Source organism: Phytophthora parasitica (genome assembly GCF_000247585.1).
Source record: "Phytophthora parasitica INRA-310 unplaced genomic scaffold supercont2.18, whole genome shotgun sequence".
NCBI classification, from domain to species: Eukaryota; Oomycota; class Peronosporomycetes; order Peronosporales; family Peronosporaceae; genus Phytophthora; species Phytophthora nicotianae.
This window is the reverse complement of record NW_008649004.1, coordinates 913452-929824: the sequence shown is the minus strand read 5'-3', so window position 1 is coordinate 929824 and position 16373 is coordinate 913452. Positions and strand designations below refer to the sequence as shown.

Below are 16373 nucleotides of genomic sequence, written 5' to 3'. Positions count from 1 at the left end.
TGTCCCCAACCTAACTGTCGGATCTATCAAATGCAAGGAGCTAACTCGACTCACAATTGAAATTGCAGCGAATCGAGTAGTCGAGATATCAACAATGGCGTCTCAACTGCTCCTGGTATGTCTTCTTCTTCAGTGCACTTGACAAGTTCACTGACGCTGAATTGGTATGCAGAGAGGACGTAACATCTCTACGTCGAGACTGTGCTCGATGAAGTCCAACATGACTAGCAAACCATTGAGTGGTGCGTCGCTACGAACGCAACTGAATCCCCATCAAAAGGTAGGTTTGGTTCATGTACTTGGATGGCAACGCTGTACTGATGTTGCCTGCTTCGTTGCGAGATAGCGCTTCTCCGTGTCGTGGACGTCGGAAATGCTGAAGAAGTCGAAGAGTTCAATGATGGAGTCACCGTTGCCGTGGTGGCTCTTTGGTACTGCGGGGTTAGTGGCAACTACACTCACTGTTGGTGCAGCGGCACGCCTCACACGGACGGGGGCGTCGACGCTGTACTGGAAGCCGCATTTCATGCACTCACCGAAGACTGAAAGCGAATGGCACGATGAGTTCGACGTTTATCGTGACTTCTGCGATCGTTCTCAGCGTACCCCCATGGTAAGCGAGACTCTACACCTTCAACGCCGTCCATAGTAGTTAACTCTGATGAACTGTTAGACGCTTGAGGACTTCAAGCGGAACTACAAGTGGGAATCGGCTCACCGGAAGCTCGGTCAACTGACTGCACTCGCGTTCGTGGCTCCGCTGACATATTTCGCCATGAAGGGTAAGATTCCGATCCCAGCGCAAGCTCCTTTGGCGCTAGTTGCAGGGCTCGGAGCAACCCAACTGTACATCGGCCGAGAAATGGTGGAGAAGAACATCAAGCATGCTGGAAAACACCACCGTGACCAGCCACCGATGTTTGAAGGAGCCACGTTCTTCCTCCCAGTGCACGTACGTATTTGAGTATCCTTACATCACCGTGTTTTCTCACAGTTCCTTGTATAATTGTAGTCAGCATTATCGCTCGCGAACTTCTCGCTTCTTGTCTGGACGGGGCTGGGGATCGTTTCGCCTGTGTCGAGAGCGATCTCGGTGCGTGGACTCGTGACGCCCGGTGTGCTTAAAGAGTTAGGTGAGGTGCGCAATCACTTCATGGCGTTGACTGGTCTAGTCGCCGGCACGATCTTTGCGGGCTCCCTGGTGGCTGAAATCGACGGCGGTCGCGAGTTCCAAACGTTTCCCAAGATGGGTGATCACTGGATCCCGCACGGTCTGTTCGAGCAGAAGGTTGGTTTGGTATCAACAGTTCACCGCACTAAATATTGTGCTAACTTTTCCCTATCTTCAGCCGTTTCTGCGCAACTTCCACGACAATGTAGCTCTCGTGCAGTTCGACCATCGCCTCTTGGCTTTGACCACGCTCGCTGCCTACACGGCGGTGTTCATGAAGGCGCGCAAGCCTAACATCTGGACAAACCTGCCAGAGGACGCCAAGCGCGCTATGATGCTGGCATTGGCAGCTGTTGGTGGCCAGGTATTGCAATTATTGGAAGGGTGTTTGGGAAGTTTTGGCCTTGCTAACGCGGTTTGTCTGGGGCAGGTCTTCATGGGCACGACGATGTTGGTGAACGAGGTGCCGACGTCGCTGGCGATGGTGCACCAGGGTGGTGCGGCTCTAGTACTGGGCTCGTCGCTATGGGTGGTGCACTCGCTGCGCTTCGCTCGTCCTGGCGGTCTGATGGGAGCTGCCGTCGCCGCCGCGGCCTCCAAGGTCACGTGAGCCACTGGAATGTGTGACTTGTGGCAGTTTGAAGTGACCGTCGATGCTATTAGCCAACGACTCATTTTGCAGTGCGTGTTTTTTTTTCACTTTTTCGTAAATTTTTACCAGTCAGATAGCTTGTTCGCTGAGTTTTCGATTATTACTGGACAAAAACAAGTTTAAAAAACGATGCGCACACGTCATTCATTTGTTTCTAACGTCTAAAAGCACCATGCCAGCAGGCTTGACGACTCCGTTTCAGCGAGGCCACGATGTCAAGTACGGCTTAGAAGTCGTTGAACGCGACCCAGAGACGTCTGCTGTACTATTGGCTGCGTGCAGGTTTTGTATAAAGTTTGGACGTGAAGCCAATCCGAAGGGGAAGCGGAAGCGAACAACGAATGTGCACAACTTCCGCACCCCTTTCCGCACAGACAACTACAAGAGACACCATGAAGTTTGCCACACGACAATTTGGAACCAGTACTTGGAAGCATCGGATGAAGACAAGAAAACTTTTTTCGACTCCCCTGGCATCCCCGAAGTGGTAGCAAATAATTCACGGACCATGTGCCAATATGTTGACCACACCCTGCTCAAGGTGCGTGACGCAACGACTGGATTGGATGATATGTGCGTCTAATTGATCGTTTATGGCATCACCAGGCGGAAGCTCAGCCGTCGCATATCAAGACTCTGTGTGAGGAGGCAGTCCAGCATTCGTTTTGCTCTGTGTGCGTTAACGCGTCGTACGCTTCATTGGCTCGCAAGGTGGGGAGGATGCAATGGCGGAGTTATTGTTCGGTAGTGCTAGTGTTATTTACTACATGTTGTATTGTTGTAGACGCTAGATGAGCTGAAGGATACCAGGAAACCGCGTGTCAAGGTCTGCTGCGTCGTGGGTTTTCCGCTGGGTGCGACCACGACAGCCACCAAGGTCTTCGAGACCCAGCAGTGTCTGAACGCTGGTGCTGAGGAGATCGATATGGTTATCAATGTGGGCATGCTTCACGCCAAGGAATACGACTATGTGCTGCGTGATATCTGTGCTGTCGTGGGTGTGTGTAAGGATCGCGGTGCTATCAGCAAGGTTATTCTGGAGACCGCACTGCTGAGCGAGGAGCAGATTCGGAAGGCCAGTGAGCTGGCTATCGCGGCCGGTACCGACTTTATCAAGACGTCTACGGGTTACTCTACACGAGGTACGTTTGGTAGCTTGCGACAGTTATAATCAGACCTGCATTACTGTTGACTGTATTGTCTAACTGGTGTGATATTTGTGGTCGTGTAGGTGCGAGTGAGGAGGATGTCAGGCTTATGGCAAGCATTGCTGAGCCGGCTGGCAAGAAGGTGAAGGCTAGTGGCGGCATCCGCACGGCTGCAGATGCGGAGAAGATGATCGCGCTTGGAGCATCACGTCTGGGCACCAGTGCTGGTGTCGACATCGCTCAGGGTCGACAGAATACAAACGGGTTTGCAATCTAGTGGTGATGGAAATTGACGGAGGTCGCGAGCTCCAAGCATTCACTGACTTGGTTGCTAGCCACTGGATCCCGTACTGGTCGACCAGAGATTGGTTTGTGACCCTCATAATACATGTTCTTACCGTATGTACGGAACTACCATGCAGCTTTCATGATAACGGATTGACCCCGCAGGCCCTTAATCCATGTAAATAGGGACCAAGTTCATGATCTCGACGAACTTCTGGAGAACTCCTGGCGCGCCGACTGTTGCAGATTTAAAGTTTTGCTTTGATTTTACTAACGTGGACCTAGCGTAAGGCCTTCATGGAATCGACCATGCTGTTGAGTAAGGTGCCGACGCTACAGACGATGAACTTACCAATAGAAATCTGTGACGTGTGGCAGTTGAAGTTGATCAGCGACGAGACTATTGGTTGTTTTTTCAACGAATCGCATCGCAGTGCGTATTTTTACTCATTTATATTTTGTCCAATATGGTTAGCTCAAATCATCACTATCCAACGGTATTGGATGAAAATCACTGGGTATCCGCTGAATGCTTACCTGAGAGACCTTGAGCTGGAGACGAACGCTCATCTCGCATTCACCAATTTGCTCACGAACCATGAACCAATACATCGACCATACCCTCCTCAAGGTGCGCCCTGCAACGGCGGCAGATGAAGCTCAGGTTAGTTAGTCTGACTAATCTCTGTGGTATCCACATCTTCAGGCGGATGCCCTGCCGTCGCAGATCAAGACGTTGTGTCAAGAGGCTGCCCAGTATTCCTTCTGCACTGTGTGCGTCAACTCGTCGTATGCATCGTTGGCTCGTAAGGTGAGGAGACTGCAGCAACAGAGTACTGTTATTGTCAATTATTCATTGTTATATTTTCGCAGACGTTGGATGAGCTGGAGGACAGTAGCAAGCACCACGTAAAGGTTTGCTGCGCCGTGGGCTTTCCGCTTGGTGCCGTCACGACGGCCACCAAGGCGTTCGAGGCTCAACAGAGTCTGGACGCCGGCGCTGAAGAGATCGATATGGTCATCAACGTGGGCATGCTCCGCGCCGAGGAGTACGGCTTTGTGCTTGACGACATCCGCGCTGTTGTTGCCGTGTGCAAGAAGCGCGGTGCGGTCAGCAAGGTTATTCTTGAGACGGCGCTGTTGAACACGGAGCAGATTCGGAAGGCCAGCGAGCTGGCCATTGAGGCTGGTGCCGACTTCATCAAGACGTCTACGGGTTTCTCTACGCGAGGTACGCTGTCAGCTAGCAGTCACTAAGAGTTTGTTCTGGTTGATTAACTGATTAAATGTTTTATGTTGTGGTCGTGTAGGTGCGAGTGAGGAGGACATCAAGCTCATGGCTAGCATCGCTAAGCCTGCTGGCAAGCAGGTGAAGGCTAGCGGCGGTATCCGCTCGGCTACAGATGCTGAGAAGATGATCGCGCTTGGAGCCACACGTCTCGGCACTAGTGCCGGCGTCAAGATCGCCCAGGGTCTGCAGAGTAGCAACACGTACTAGATAGGACGCGTCATGGCAACTTGGTGACGTCGTCACGTACTTAGTGATGCATGTCCGAATCAAAATGTCCCGTACGCTGATTACGTAAGTACAAATGCGTTGATTGGTCAGCTTTAAATAGCCAATCAGTGACCGTCAATTTATACATGATCGAAGTGAGCAGCTCATTTTCAGTTTTGACACACGAACGCAATGTTCACGGGTATCATCGAGGAGATCGGCACTGTGGTGTCCATGCAGGAGCGCAATGACCTGCTGCTATGGAACGGTGAGCGTGGCACTGGCTTTGAGCTAGTGGTGCGCGTTAAGGTGGCGCTGGAGGGCGCGTATCTAGGCTGCAGCATCGCCGTCAACGGCACGTGCCTGACCGCCACAAGTATCGACGAGGACCGCGTGGCCTTTGGTGTGGCGCCCGAGACGTTGCGTCGCACCAACCTGGGTGAGCTCAAGGCTGGCGACAAGGTGAACGTGGAGCGCAGTATGGGTGTGGATGCGCGCAATAGCGGTCACTTCGTGCAGGGCCACGTGGACGGCACAGGCTCCATTTTGTCCTTCACGCGCGAGGACGACTCGCTCTGGGTCAAGATCTCCGCCACACCCGAGATTCTGCGTGATATCGTGACCAAGGGCTACATCGCCATCGACGGCACGAGCCTCACGGTGTGCGAAGTGGACCGCACGAACGGTTGGTTCTCCATCATGCTGATCTCTTATACACAGAACCACATCATCCTGCCGCTTAAGAAGGTCGGCGACCGTGTCAACCTCGAACCGGATGTGCTTGGCAAATACGCCGCGCGCTCCATGGGCGGCGTACTTGAACGGGTGGATGCTCTTGAGAGCCAGCTACGGTTCACCAAGCGCGTGACGGTGGGACTCACCGTAATTGCCGCCGCGTTGGCCGTGACTCTCCTTCGGAAGTAAGTCATGGCTAGCATCGAGATAGGATAATGAGCAGTAGCTGTATAAACTAATACACCCAGCACAAGTTGAGGAGGGTGAGTAGTGCGTGGAATTTCGCATTAGATTATCCCTCACAGGGGCGCTACAGGCTCACTATGTCTCCATTTTCGGCTGGAAGATGCCACCAGCAAGCAGCAAATTGCGCGGCGTGAAGTGGACGCGATACATGGGCGTCTGCTTGGAGCGCAGCGTCTTGAGCAGGAAACGTGAGGACGGCAGCTCCTGTACCGCTCCTGGTCGTACCATCGGCACGGGTTTGACAAATCGGCTTCGACCAGGCAGTTGAGTGCCGTTCGATTCGTCTACATCCGACGAACTCACGTGCAAGTCTTCCATTGCGCCTGAAAGAGTTGAGTAGGTCGTGGGTTTCTCCGTGAGCGCCTTCATATCCCAGAGACGCACCGTCGAGTCCATGCCACCACTTGCTAGTATCGTGCTCTCCTGACTAAAGTCTAGTGACGTGACCATGGCCTTATGACCCATGAGGGTTTCCAGACGTTTGCCGGCCTGTAGATCCCAAATATTGATGTACTGGTCCTCTCCTGAGCTTGCGAGATATCGACCATTGCGCGAGAATGCCAGACATTGCACTCCACGAAAATGGCCCGTGAAAACACGGACACATTTGCCGGACTGCACATCCCACAGCCGTACAGTCTTGTCGCTGGATCCAGTGGCCAGATAATTGTGGTTCGGATGAAAACGTACGCAGTCCACATCCGATAAATGACCAGCAAATACACGGAGTGGGGTGATGTGATCCGTACTCCAGAGTCGCGCTGTCCGGTCCATGGAGCAGGTCGCGAAGTAGTATCCTAACGGCGCAAAGGTAACATCCCATACAGGAGCTCCCTGATGCGACCGGTACACCACCAGGTTGCTCTTAGCCGCCAGACTCCACAGCCGTACCGTTGAGTCAGCTGATGCCGTGAGTGCGAAACGATTGTCCGGAGAGAAGCTTGCGCCATATACAGCACTCGAGTGGCCTCGTAGCACAGCCATCTTCTCATCTTCTTCTGCCTCTGTGAACGATGACCCTGTACTGCCATGGTAGACTGATCCTGTAGCTGTTCCAAGTGGCTGGTCATCGTTGCGCCATACACGGAAAGAGGCATCATCGCAAGCAGCGCCGACCATGGTCACGTCGTCGTTAAAGCACATGTTGTTGACGTGTGTTGCTGAATTCAGCAGAGTGAAGCACAGAGCCGATGGCAGCGCACTACGACTCACTGGAGCGCGGAGCCGAATGTCATCGAGAATATGTTCCTTCATGTTGGTAGGTACGCGAAGCACAAGTTTCTCCATCACTTCTGCGTTGAAAGCATTCTTCCGATCAGGAAGTGGGCCCGTCTCCTCCAATAACTCTCGTTTCTTGCCTACTGTGCCGTCACTTGATAGCTTTACACGTTTGTGCTTACGGTGCGCATCTGCTGATGCTGTAGCCTTGCCTTTATCTTTCGCTCCATCTGCCTTTTTGTCTCCATCGGCTGCTGCAGCCTCACCACCAGCACCACTAGTAGAGCTACTCCCTGCTGCTCCGTTAGCGGTTGCTACACCTTCCTGCCCTTCGTCTTCTTCATCTGCAGAGGGATCATGCACCTTGCGTTCGGGTAGGACTCCCCAGTTTACAGGGATAGCGTTCAGATCGTGCACTGTGTAGCCATTGCTTCCAGTAGCTGCAGCAGAGCCACTTGCTGCGCGCACCATGTAGTCGATGTCGTAGGGCCCCGTCGTCAAAGGCATAGTGATCTCACTCTCGGTTGGATGGTCCGATGTCGCGACAGCCTGTGCTAGTTCGTCTGACGTCTTAAATCCGCTAGCTGCGTCGCTTTTCGGCTCCAAATTATTCAGTACTTCGACTGGATTAGATGCATCCTGAAGCTGTTGAATCTGTATACCTGGTTGGTTCGACGTTACCACGAGATTCACGCGCTCGTTGACAATCGATAGCAGCAAAAAGAGACGCTCCTGGCTCAAAAAAGTGTTGAGCAGCTCGAAAGACAGCAAGCTCATCTCGATATTAAACTTGCTGTGCAGCACTTCGCGCACGTACTCGTTTTCACGCAAATGCTGCGGCGAGAACACGAGACTGAGTGTACGCAGCTCCTCCAAGTGCAGTCTCGTGTGGTCTGACGCATATCGATGGAAGAAACTCCTGCCTGCCTCTACGAATCCCTTGGCCAATAGCTCCAAGAAGCAGTGCACAAAGATCGGGAAAGCCACAGCGTGCAGCTCGTTGCGGTACATGTCCAACGAGTTGCAGATCCAGTCCAGCAGCTTTCCATACGCCTCGTCATACGCTTCAGGATTGCCGCCAGTGAGTCCGTAAAATAGCTATAGTATCACAAAGCATCACAGTCAACCTGTCAGCAACTAAAATCGATCATAATTCATCCATAAGAAGGCTATAAGCGCCGTTCTTTCGAGTGTAAGAAGCTATAACACAGCTATAACCATAGAAACTATTGCTGTAGCCATAGCAATTGCCGCAACAACGTACCAAGTGATTCGCAGTGCACGCCTCCGTAGTCAAACCCATCTGCTGCGCGTATTTGTCGATGCTGGCGTTCTCTATCCGTGCCGCTTGGTCGCCTAACAGTCTCCTTCTGTCCTCTTCTGTGGCCTCTGGTTGCTGCGTCTCTCCTTTGGAGATGTGATAGCCTCGCGTCTGCAGATACTTCAGCAGTAGTTCGTCCATGACAGAGGCGTTGGCATCGGTTTTCGCAGGGATATCCAGTGATTGCAGTCCTGCGACGGCGTGTGATCGACCAGGAGATGCATGCGCCTGTACCGGAGACGCCGCTGGACGCAGAGAGGCTCCATGACCCGGGGGTGAAGCGAGCGACGACATCGTACAGATTCCTCCTTCCCTCCACTATGCAAAAGACAGAATGAGTGTCGGATAAGCGCCCCCTTCAGCATAAGGCAGCAACATTTAAGTACATATTATGTGTACGCACAGTGTATGTGGTGCACATGATTCCTGGTCAAATAGATCACTTAGCTTTGATCGGCATGGAGCTTGTGCAGGAAGTGCTGCTACTGGTGGCGTCGTGCGTGTCTTGTACAGGGTGTGGCTTCTTGCTGGCGACATGGAAGCGTGTGGAAGCTCCAAACTATGTTAGTCGCCGCATAGTAACATCGCTGGGTCTTGCGGGGCTCGTCACTGCCTTCGCTTTCTCCATGTGCGTCACACGCTGCTCCGTTTCTCATTTTGAAAAGCTATTGGATCTAACGACGCAGTGCAATCTATTTGATGCTAGGTCGCTGATAGTAAACGGGCTGGGACAGAACTACCGACAGCATGAGGGACTGTGCTATGCGCAGGCGTTGATGCTACAGTACTTCTACCTGGCGTCGTACTTCTGGACAGCCTGCTTTGCCTTCCATCTCTACCAGATCATCGTCAAGCGGTGCGGCAACCGCTTTAATTGTCTTCAAGTTGGGATCATCGACATTGATGATGGTTAATTATTTTGTAGGAACGAATACCCGGAGGAGTTTTTGTGGGTGTATCGCGGCGTTGGATGGGGGCTGCCGGGACTTTTACTGGCTTATCTCGTACTTCGCCAGCTTACAGGACACCTCGGGGTCGGCGGAGCTGACCGAAGGTGGTGCTGGATAGCAGTGCACTCTACACAGGAAGAGGCAGGAGAAAACCCGCTCGTTTGGCGACGGGAAGGTGCGGTGCAACAGCTCTTACTGTTCTACACACCAGTCCTCTGCGTGTTCATCTTCATCGTTGGCGTCTACCACTCTATTCTCAAGTTTCTGCACATGGACCCTATGGCATCACGTTTCCGAGAGAAGGTGAAGCTTTATCTGGGCATCTTCTTCCTGTGCTCGGTGTGGGGAATCATCAACCGGTTGGTGCAATTCTTCCGCGCTGACCACACACCGAACGAGTTCCTCAGTGTAATGGAAAGTATCTGCGATCCACTGCAACCACTGCTGAATGCTGTAGCGTACGGTACGAACAAGCAGTCGCTGGAAGCCTACAAAGAGCGATTTTGTCCAGGTTGGATCTACTCCTCGCTTCCATCGTCTGACGACGAAGAGTCCTCAGGTATCGACGACTCGCCTTTGCTTCCTCATGTTACCAGTGCAGCAGAAAACCCTCCGTTGGATCCTCTTGACCGCGAATTCGGCCACTACTTTGATAGACGCGCACCTCGTAGTAAATCATTCCGTCAACAACGAACGAGGAGTATCAGCCGATGAAGACGTGGTTAATACCGCATAGATACACCAACACTAGTGCTAAATTATATGCAGCTGATTAATGGATGACAGTACAGCTGAAATGCCTTTCACGAACAAGGTTAACACAACAAAACTAGTGCATTCGAAATGCTATGGTAGCGTACTTAAACGCGGCTTATAAAAGGATGGCAGCAGAGCAAATCGCCTTCCAACCTAACTGTTATCCAACGCTTCACTGGCTTATCCGTCGATCCGGGCTAGTTCTCACTGACGCTTTGATCTTAGAAAAGCGAGGGCGAACCTGCAGCACCCGTCGATCGTGGCTGCGAGCCGTGATCAGCCTTGATCTTGAGGTAGTAGTCCTGTGTCATAATAATAAAAAAAAATACAATTGTTAGCTCGAGCTTCGACTCATGTGCAGACCGACAATCGACGTACCCAGATGTATTTCCGCTTGTTGGCGTCCTGCAGAAGCTTGACGACCTCCGGCACGAGCTCCAGGGTCTGCTCTGCCGTGAACTTGCTGTCCAGGTACGTGACGAACTGATCGTCGGTGCAGCGGTTCTGGCCGTAGTCCTTACAGCTAGTCTTGAACTCGTCCACACCAGCAGGACCTGAGATGCTCTCAATGAGTCGTAGCACGCGGTCGTACACAACCTGCACGTCCGGTCCGACCGCAGCAGCAGGCATGCGGTCCGTGAACGGCGACATGAGCTTCTGTCGGAAGTTCTGCACGTTACCCGACGGCGGGATACTTACCACGCGCTGCAGCGCGTCGTACAGCTGCGAGGCAGCGGCAGGCTGGTCCACAGCACCGGTAAGGATCTCGGTGGGAGTGATCTCACGGCCGTAGAACTTTTTGTTGATGTCCGATCGGGCCATGATACCCGATCCCTGCAGCCCCACACCGCCGAACAGGCCCTTGCTGTGGCTGTACGTGTAGTTAGGGGCGACACCCGAGGCGCTGAAGTTAGCATTGGCACCGGCAGCGCGGCCGTACGGGCCAGCAGCGAACTCGAGGTTGGCGCCGGCCGAGAGCTGACCCTTTTGCATGAAGCTCTTAACGGCCGTGTCCGAGTTGAGAATGATCATGAACTCGATCATCTGTGCGCCCATCTCAGCGCCGAAGCCCATGCCGGCCGTGCCGATAGCGCTGGGGGCCGACCAGCGGCCATCAGGCAGCTTGGAGATGACCACGCCCGTGCCCACTTTGCCCGTCCAGATGAAACCGGCCTTGACGACCGTGAGGAAGGCCAAGCCCTTGGCTTCGTGGATGAGGTCGATGGGGATACGTTTGTCCTGCTCCAGCGACGGGTTGAAAAGGTGCTCCAGCGTCTGCTCCGCCGCGCGGATAGCGCCTTCCATGGTGGTGATCTGGTCCGTCATTAGTACGTGAGGATATCGAAGAGATCCGACACTTGTGTTGCTGTTTTTGTTGTGCCCAAAGAATAAAGGAGGGACCCCGCCTCTGAGTCTTACGTTTTATGGATTTTGTGTCGCATTTCTGAGGAAGAATTTCATCTTTTCGAGCCTCTGGTTGGTCAGAATAGCGTCAGATTGGCCTAATCATTTCGATAATTGGACAGAAGTTGTCACTCAACTGTTGATGATGAACTGTAGATGACTCTTTGCCGCTCGCCAACTCCAAGCGCGTAATACTCCACCAAGAACGCTAATGACACGCCTCCATCCGTTCATCATGTGTATATTGTACGCTTAGCTGTTTTAGATTCGCATCCGCGCGAGATAGTCGCCTAGAGTGGGTGTGTTGGTCACCTCCAGCATTGCCTGGCCAAGTTGCTCGTAGTCCTTACGCTCGTTGTAAATCTGCGCACTAATGCGCGCGTAGAGCTGGTTTTGAAACGGCACTACACGCACCACGATACGGTACCGGTCGTCCAGGAAGTCCATGATGGCGTCGCACAACGGCAGCGCCTCATCGTGCGACAATGGAGCGCCGTCGGAATTCGTCGGCCACTCCACGGGAATGCGCACGTTAGATACGAACGGAGCGCGCTGCCACGCCGGCAGCAAGACGTTCGTCTTCCAGGTCGAGGCCAGGTACTCTCCGGCCCAGTCGATCAGTGACTTGTTGTGTGCGGACACGCGACTCACGCCCACGCTCTCGTAAAAGTCCAGGGACGACACGATCGTGAGGAAGTTGGCTTCATCTCGCGTGCCCTGGATCGCGAACTCTTCCACAAAACCCTGGCCGTAGGCTAGAGACGTCACTACGGGGCGCACGGTATTCTGGTACGCCTTGCTCACATGCAGAAACGAACAGGACTTGCAGCTGAATAGCCATTTGTATGCCGTGCCCACGTAGAAGTCAGCACCCAGTTCGTTGAGGTTGAGCGGCAGCTGGCCGGGTGCGCTGGCGCCATCCACCAGAACGGGAATATTCCGCGCATGGAAAATCGGGATAAGCTTCTCCAGTGGCAGCACGAAACCTGTGGTGCTGGCAATGTGGTCCAGTACGGCCAGTCGAGTGTTGGGCGTGATCGCATCCGCTACCTGCTGAACTAACGCGTCGTAGCTCTCAATCGGCAGCACGACGTCCACCACCTTGAGCTCGACAAACTCCTGCGTACAGTAACAAAGATGGCGCAGCGTGTTGAGCACTGCCGAGTCTATAGGACGACCAACAGCAACACGAAGGTACATTAGCGTTCATGCAGGCATTGTCATCAATGCAGCACATCCACGGCGTAAACAGAACGTACATGTGAGGTTTAGACACAGAACTTCGTCGTCATTCTGCAAGTCCAGCGACTGCAACACGGCATTCATGCCTGTCGTGGCGTTGGTCACAAAGACGAGATCTTCTGCGTCTGCGTGGATAAAGCGAGCGAGATGTGAAGCCGCCTGGCGTAGCATCACGGGCACCTCGCGGCGCATGAAGCGGTCCGGGTTCATCTCCATCTTGTTAACGAAGTGAGCCTGTGCCTGCATGACGGGCTTTGGGGCCACGCCGTACGCATTCTGATTAAGGAAGATGGTGTTGGGCTCGAGGTTGAACACGTTGCGGCACTCGCGGCCCAGTACGAGGTTGCGCAGGTAACATCGGCTGTCTGGCCAGAGCGTCGTCAGGCCTTCAGCGCTGTATTCCTCCGTGATTGCCGTAGTCTGTGGCTGTGTTTCACTTTGTGTGTTTCCATCGGCAGATACGGGCTTCGTGACTGCAGGTGTGCTGGCATGCGCCGGCGCTGGAGCGGCAGGCGGAGCCACAGGAGTCGATGCCATTTTCATCGGGTCTAGAGCTAATCCGCGCTTGATAACGCGGTTGGTATAAAGCTGGTGTACTGGGGAGGGCTCGCAACAGATGAGGCTGGGCTGTGGTGCGTGGAGACAGTGATAGCACGCGCTCGAGCAGCAAGAGCTTTTCGACTTCCTCGCTTGTGTGAGTGTCTGGAGCCTTTTCGACTTATGGCAGCATTTGGTTGCGCAGAATTTCTGCAAATCCAATTATAGTTCTATTTGTGAACACAAATGAAGTCTAAATATCTAGAATATGCTTCTTGTTTCAAACCTTTTTATCCCAATTTGCCAAAATTCATACTAGCACGGCTTCTGTGCACGCTGATTGGGTCGTGTTCCCGATCTCTGTGACTTGGCCGCGCTGTTGCGAGCCATTGGCTGCAAACAAAGACATCGGTAAGCGGGGCGATTACGAGAGTTTTTAGGTTTTCAACACAAGCATCTGTCGACGAGCACCGATGCTGTGAAAGGGGAACGAAACAATCGCGATTCGCATTGCAGTTTATTTGTCAGTTATGAAGACATCATTTACGAAGCTGTACGACTGGCTACCTTTCAGTGGAATGGGGAGAAAGGGTTAATTCATTGAAAATCAGATCTCGCACTGCTACTAGCAACAAGGTATAATGGTAAACAGATAAAGGTACCCATTATGTATTAGACGGGATATTCAAACATACAGGTAGAACAGTTGAAGGCTTAGCAGTATCCACCGCAGTACGAGTCGTTGCCCGGAACACGCGCCGGACCGATGCTGACCTCGATCGCGCGCAGTAGGCCGTTCTTGCGAGCCGCCTCGGGTCCATCTTTCCAGATCAGATCGTCGTACGACGTGGCCGCCTCCATGAAGAAGAGCTGGTGCTTACCGTCAGAGTCCGTGCCTAGTTGACACGCAAACACCGAGTTCTTGATGCCATTGGCGCCGAAGCCGATGACGTCCAAAATCTCACCTCCTTCCTTGACGCGGACAAGTCCGCCGCCGGTCTGATACATTCCAGACTGTACGATGCTGGCCCAAACGCAGCCATCTGCGTCCAAGCAGATACCATCCACGAGCGAGCCGACATCGGCCCACAGCCGGCCGTTCGATAGTTTACCGTCCTCGCCAATGTCGTACGCTGTCAGTCGCCCTTCGAACGTCTCCCCGACAATGAGCGTCTTCCCGTCGGGAGTGATCACCACTCCGTTCGGGAACACCAAGCCCGTCGCCTCTACACGGACGGAGCCATCCGGGCCGATACTGACGATGGCGGAGCTCGCGATCGACATGATGTCAGCGTGGTGGAAGCCAAAACTGCCGAGATACGCTCGACCAGACGTGGAAACTACCATATCGTTGGCGCGGACCTGCGTCACGTCCTTCACATCCGCGTACAGCTCGGTAGTATTGGTTTTCTCGTCGTGGACCAGTACCTGACGCTTGTTCATCGATGAGATCAGTAGACGACCATCCGGTAGCCATCCCAACCCGGAGAGCATATCCTCCGGGTCGTCGTACACAAGCGTCCTCTTGCCCGTTTCCAGCGAGTACTTGATGACTTTCTTGTCCTGCATGTCCGTAAAGTAAAGCTCTTTAGTTGGGATTCGGAAGCGCGGACCTTCGCCGTAGACGATGTCGTCTAGCAGAGTTCGCGCTTGCGGGGCCCGCGGTTCTTCCGCCCACAGTTTGCGCCCAAGCCAGTACCCGAGAAATCGGAACGGGAATACCAGCATGCGGATGTTTGGAAACACACTGGGGAACAGCTCCTGCTGTTGCTGGGCCTTGTTCGTGTCGGGCTTTTGCTCACTCATCGGTTTGTCCTCCTGCTCCAGTTGAGTCGGTGCGGTTGTTGACATGGTAGTTCAGTATTTAGACTAGGTACTCCCTCGTCAAGGCAAATCGCCAAATGAGAAGAGGCTCGTGGCGTGCGGGCGGGCAGGAGTTGAAGTTACGGCTTGGTTGGCCCAACGGTTGGGCAGATACTACGTGTATCATTGATGGCAACATAGTTAAACAGATCGCATGTACTTCAACATGAACACGTTGACGTGAACTATGACATCTAGCAATAACCTCCGCAGTAGCTGTCGTTACCCGGGATTCGCGCCGGGCCCACCTTGACCTCGATAGCCCTCACTTGGCCGTTCTTCCTTGCAGCATCGGCGCCTTCCTTGAAAATCACGTGGTCGTAGGACGTCACGGCTTCCATGAAGAAGAGATGGTGCTTGCCATCTTCGTCTGTACCGAGTTGGCACGCGAACACCGCGTTGGTGATTCCATTTGCCCCGAAACCGAGCACTTCCAGGATCTCCCCACCCTCCTTCACACGGACGAGGCCACCACCCAGTTGATACAGACCGGGTTGTACGATACTCGCCCACACGCAGCCCTCGGCGTCGAGGCAGATACCGTCGATAGGTGAGCCAACATCTGCCCACAACCTAGCGTTGCTGAGCTTTCCGTCCTTGCCAACATCATACGCCGTGAGTCGGCCTTCAAAAGTCTCACCAACGATAAGCGTCTTGCCATCCGGAGTAATGACCATGCCGTTGGGGAACACCACGCCCGTAGCCTCAACTCGAACAGCTCCATCCGCCCCAACGCTGACAATAGCGGAGCTTGCAACAGCGTTGAAGTCGGCGTTGTTGAACCCGAAGCTGCCGAGGTATGCACGCCCTGAGGTGTCGACCACCATATCGTTCGCACGGACTCTGGTCACGTCCTGCACGTCAGCGTACAGCTCCGTCGAGCTAGTGGCTTCGTCATGGACGAGCACCTGGCGCTTGTTCATTGAGGAGATCAACAGACGACCATCAGATAGCCATCCCAGCCCAGACAACATATCCTCGGGATCACTGTACACCACGGTTCTCTTTTCGGTCGCCAGCGAATACTTGATGACCTTCTTGTCGTGCATGTCAGTAAAGTACAGCTCCCGAGATGCGATGCGGAAGCGTGGGCCTTCTCCGTAGATAATGTCGTCCAGAAGCGTACGAGCTTTCGGAGCGGAGGGGTCTGCAAACCAGATCCTGCTGCCGATCCAATAGCCGAGGAAGCGAAATGGGAAGAACAGCATGCGGATGTTCGGCGACACCTTCTTGAAGAGTTCTTCCTGCTCAGCGAGCTTAACTGCGTCGAACTGCTTTGAAACCGGGCCCTGCTCGTGCTCCGGTTGGCAGGAATCGCTCTTGGTTGACATGATGGTGACAGAGGGG

General features: G+C 53.5%; 10 protein-coding genes across 15 annotated transcripts; 5 read left to right on the top strand and 5 right to left on the bottom strand.

Annotated features, from left to right (window-relative positions):
• The first annotated feature begins 75 nt into the window (after positions 1 to 75).
• Positions 76 to 1955, top strand: PPTG_09679 (hypothetical protein). Its single transcript, XM_008904701.1, has 6 exons — positions 76 to 280; positions 347 to 613; positions 674 to 952; positions 1013 to 1288; positions 1350 to 1535; positions 1602 to 1955. The coding sequence occupies exons 1-6, from the start codon at positions 167 to 169 to the stop codon at positions 1779 to 1781; spliced, it is 1302 nt and encodes a 433-aa protein (XP_008902949.1). The 5' UTR covers positions 76 to 166; the 3' UTR covers positions 1782 to 1955.
• PPTG_09678 lies at positions 1948 to 3623 on the top strand. 2 transcript variants are annotated; one of them, XM_008904699.1, is made up of 4 exons: positions 1948 to 2364; positions 2430 to 2534; positions 2608 to 2965; positions 3055 to 3623. In XM_008904699.1, the coding sequence occupies exons 1-4, from the start codon at positions 1996 to 1998 to the stop codon at positions 3246 to 3248; spliced, it is 1026 nt and encodes a 341-aa protein (XP_008902947.1). In that variant the 5' UTR covers positions 1948 to 1995; the 3' UTR covers positions 3249 to 3623. The 2 variants fall into 2 exon arrangements, with proteins under 2 accessions (XP_008902947.1, XP_008902948.1); XM_008904700.1 differs by having other exon boundaries at positions 2608 to 3623.
• Positions 3624 to 3854: 231 nt separating this feature from the next.
• Positions 3855 to 4754, top strand: PPTG_09677 (deoxyribose-phosphate aldolase; the record flags this gene model as incomplete). Its single annotated transcript, XM_008904698.1, has 4 exons — positions 3855 to 3887; positions 3963 to 4067; positions 4130 to 4487; positions 4567 to 4754. 4 exons carry the CDS (start codon positions 3855 to 3857, stop codon positions 4752 to 4754), a joined length of 684 nt encoding a protein of 227 aa, XP_008902946.1.
• A 192-nt stretch (positions 4755 to 4946) lies between these two features.
• PPTG_09676 (riboflavin synthase, alpha subunit) lies at positions 4947 to 5678 on the top strand (the record flags this gene model as incomplete). Its single annotated transcript, XM_008904697.1, has 1 exon — positions 4947 to 5678. One exon carries the CDS (start codon positions 4947 to 4949, stop codon positions 5676 to 5678), a length of 732 nt encoding a protein of 243 aa, XP_008902945.1.
• A 14-nt stretch (positions 5679 to 5692) lies between these two features.
• On the bottom strand, positions 5693 to 8609 carry PPTG_09675. 2 transcript variants are annotated; one of them, XM_008904696.1, is made up of 2 exons: positions 8218 to 8609; positions 5693 to 8090 (listed from the first exon to the last, which is right to left on the bottom strand). In XM_008904696.1, the coding sequence occupies exon 2, from the start codon at positions 7962 to 7964 to the stop codon at positions 5811 to 5813; it is 2154 nt and encodes a 717-aa protein (XP_008902944.1). In that variant the 5' UTR covers positions 7965 to 8090; positions 8218 to 8609; the 3' UTR covers positions 5693 to 5810. The 2 variants fall into 2 exon arrangements, with proteins under 2 accessions (XP_008902944.1, XP_008902943.1); XM_008904695.1 differs by having other exon boundaries at positions 5693 to 8051.
• Positions 8610 to 8707: 98 nt separating this feature from the next.
• PPTG_09674 (hypothetical protein) lies at positions 8708 to 10178 on the top strand. Of its 4 annotated transcripts, none has more exons than XM_008904691.1 (3): positions 8708 to 8902; positions 8981 to 9130; positions 9200 to 10178. In XM_008904691.1, the coding sequence occupies exons 1-3, from the start codon at positions 8733 to 8735 to the stop codon at positions 9936 to 9938; spliced, it is 1059 nt and encodes a 352-aa protein (XP_008902939.1). In that variant the 5' UTR covers positions 8708 to 8732; the 3' UTR covers positions 9939 to 10178. The 4 variants fall into 4 exon arrangements, with proteins under 4 accessions (XP_008902939.1, XP_008902940.1, XP_008902942.1 ...); XM_008904692.1 differs by having other exon boundaries at positions 8961 to 9130; positions 9200 to 10047; XM_008904694.1 differs by having other exon boundaries at positions 8981 to 10047.
• A 23-nt stretch (positions 10179 to 10201) lies between these two features.
• Positions 10202 to 11306, bottom strand: PPTG_09673 (hypothetical protein; the record flags this gene model as incomplete). Its single annotated transcript, XM_008904690.1, has 2 exons — positions 10202 to 10282; positions 10359 to 11306. The coding sequence occupies 2 exons, from the start codon at positions 11304 to 11306 to the stop codon at positions 10202 to 10204; spliced, it is 1029 nt and encodes a 342-aa protein (XP_008902938.1).
• A 339-nt stretch (positions 11307 to 11645) lies between these two features.
• PPTG_09672 (hypothetical protein) lies at positions 11646 to 13169 on the bottom strand (the record flags this gene model as incomplete). The annotated part of the gene is made up of 2 exons (XM_008904689.1): positions 11646 to 12550; positions 12644 to 13169. 2 exons carry the CDS (start codon positions 13167 to 13169, stop codon positions 11646 to 11648), a joined length of 1431 nt encoding a protein of 476 aa, XP_008902937.1.
• A 636-nt stretch (positions 13170 to 13805) lies between these two features.
• PPTG_09671 (hypothetical protein) lies at positions 13806 to 15135 on the bottom strand. Its single transcript, XM_008904688.1, has one exon. The coding sequence runs from the start codon at positions 15012 to 15014 to the stop codon at positions 13878 to 13880; it is 1137 nt and encodes a 378-aa protein (XP_008902936.1). The 5' UTR covers positions 15015 to 15135; the 3' UTR covers positions 13806 to 13877.
• Positions 15136 to 15150: 15 nt separating this feature from the next.
• On the bottom strand, positions 15151 to 16357 carry PPTG_09670 (hypothetical protein; the record flags this gene model as incomplete). Its single annotated transcript, XM_008904687.1, has 1 exon — positions 15151 to 16357. One exon carries the CDS (start codon positions 16355 to 16357, stop codon positions 15221 to 15223), a length of 1137 nt encoding a protein of 378 aa, XP_008902935.1. The 3' UTR covers positions 15151 to 15220.
• Between the last annotated feature and the right edge of the window lie 16 nt (positions 16358 to 16373).

What these genes read in the sequence shown, in the direction of transcription:
- PPTG_09678 (XM_008904699.1), top strand. Translation starts at nt 1,996, where the DNA reads ATGCCAGCAGGCTTGACGACTCCGTTTCAGCGAGGCCACGATGTCAAG. An exon ending in TTGACCACACCCTGCTCAAG is followed by an intron (nt 2,365 to 2,429) that starts GTGCGTGACGCA and finishes TGGCATCACCAG; the next exon opens with GCGGAAGCTCAGCCGTCGCA. An exon ending in ACGCTTCATTGGCTCGCAAG is followed by an intron (nt 2,535 to 2,607) that starts GTGGGGAGGATG and finishes GTATTGTTGTAG; the next exon opens with ACGCTAGATGAGCTGAAGGA.
- PPTG_09674 (XM_008904691.1), top strand. Translation starts at nt 8,733, where the DNA reads ATGGAGCTTGTGCAGGAAGTGCTGCTACTGGTGGCGTCGTGCGTGTCT. An exon ending in ACTGCCTTCGCTTTCTCCAT is followed by an intron (nt 8,903 to 8,980) that starts GTGCGTCACACG and finishes ATTTGATGCTAG; the next exon opens with GTCGCTGATAGTAAACGGGC. An exon ending in TACCAGATCATCGTCAAGCG is followed by an intron (nt 9,131 to 9,199) that starts GTGCGGCAACCG and finishes ATTATTTTGTAG; the next exon opens with GAACGAATACCCGGAGGAGT.
- PPTG_09671 (XM_008904688.1), bottom strand. Translation starts at nt 15,014, where the DNA reads ATGTCAACAACCGCACCGACTCAACTGGAGCAGGAGGACAAACCGATG.
- PPTG_09679 (XM_008904701.1), top strand. Translation starts at nt 167, where the DNA reads ATGCAGAGAGGACGTAACATCTCTACGTCGAGACTGTGCTCGATGAAG. An exon ending in GTTCTCAGCGTACCCCCATG is followed by an intron (nt 614 to 673) that starts GTAAGCGAGACT and finishes ATGAACTGTTAG; the next exon opens with ACGCTTGAGGACTTCAAGCG. An exon ending in TGGCAGCTGTTGGTGGCCAG is followed by an intron (nt 1,536 to 1,601) that starts GTATTGCAATTA and finishes TGTCTGGGGCAG; the next exon opens with GTCTTCATGGGCACGACGAT.
- PPTG_09675 (XM_008904695.1), bottom strand. Translation starts at nt 8,568, where the DNA reads ATGTCGTCGCTCGCTTCACCCCCGGGTCATGGAGCCTCTCTGCGTCCA. An exon ending in CGTGCACTGCGAATCACTTG is followed by an intron (nt 8,052 to 8,217) that starts GTACGTTGTTGC and finishes GTGATACTATAG; the next exon opens with CTATTTTACGGACTCACTGG.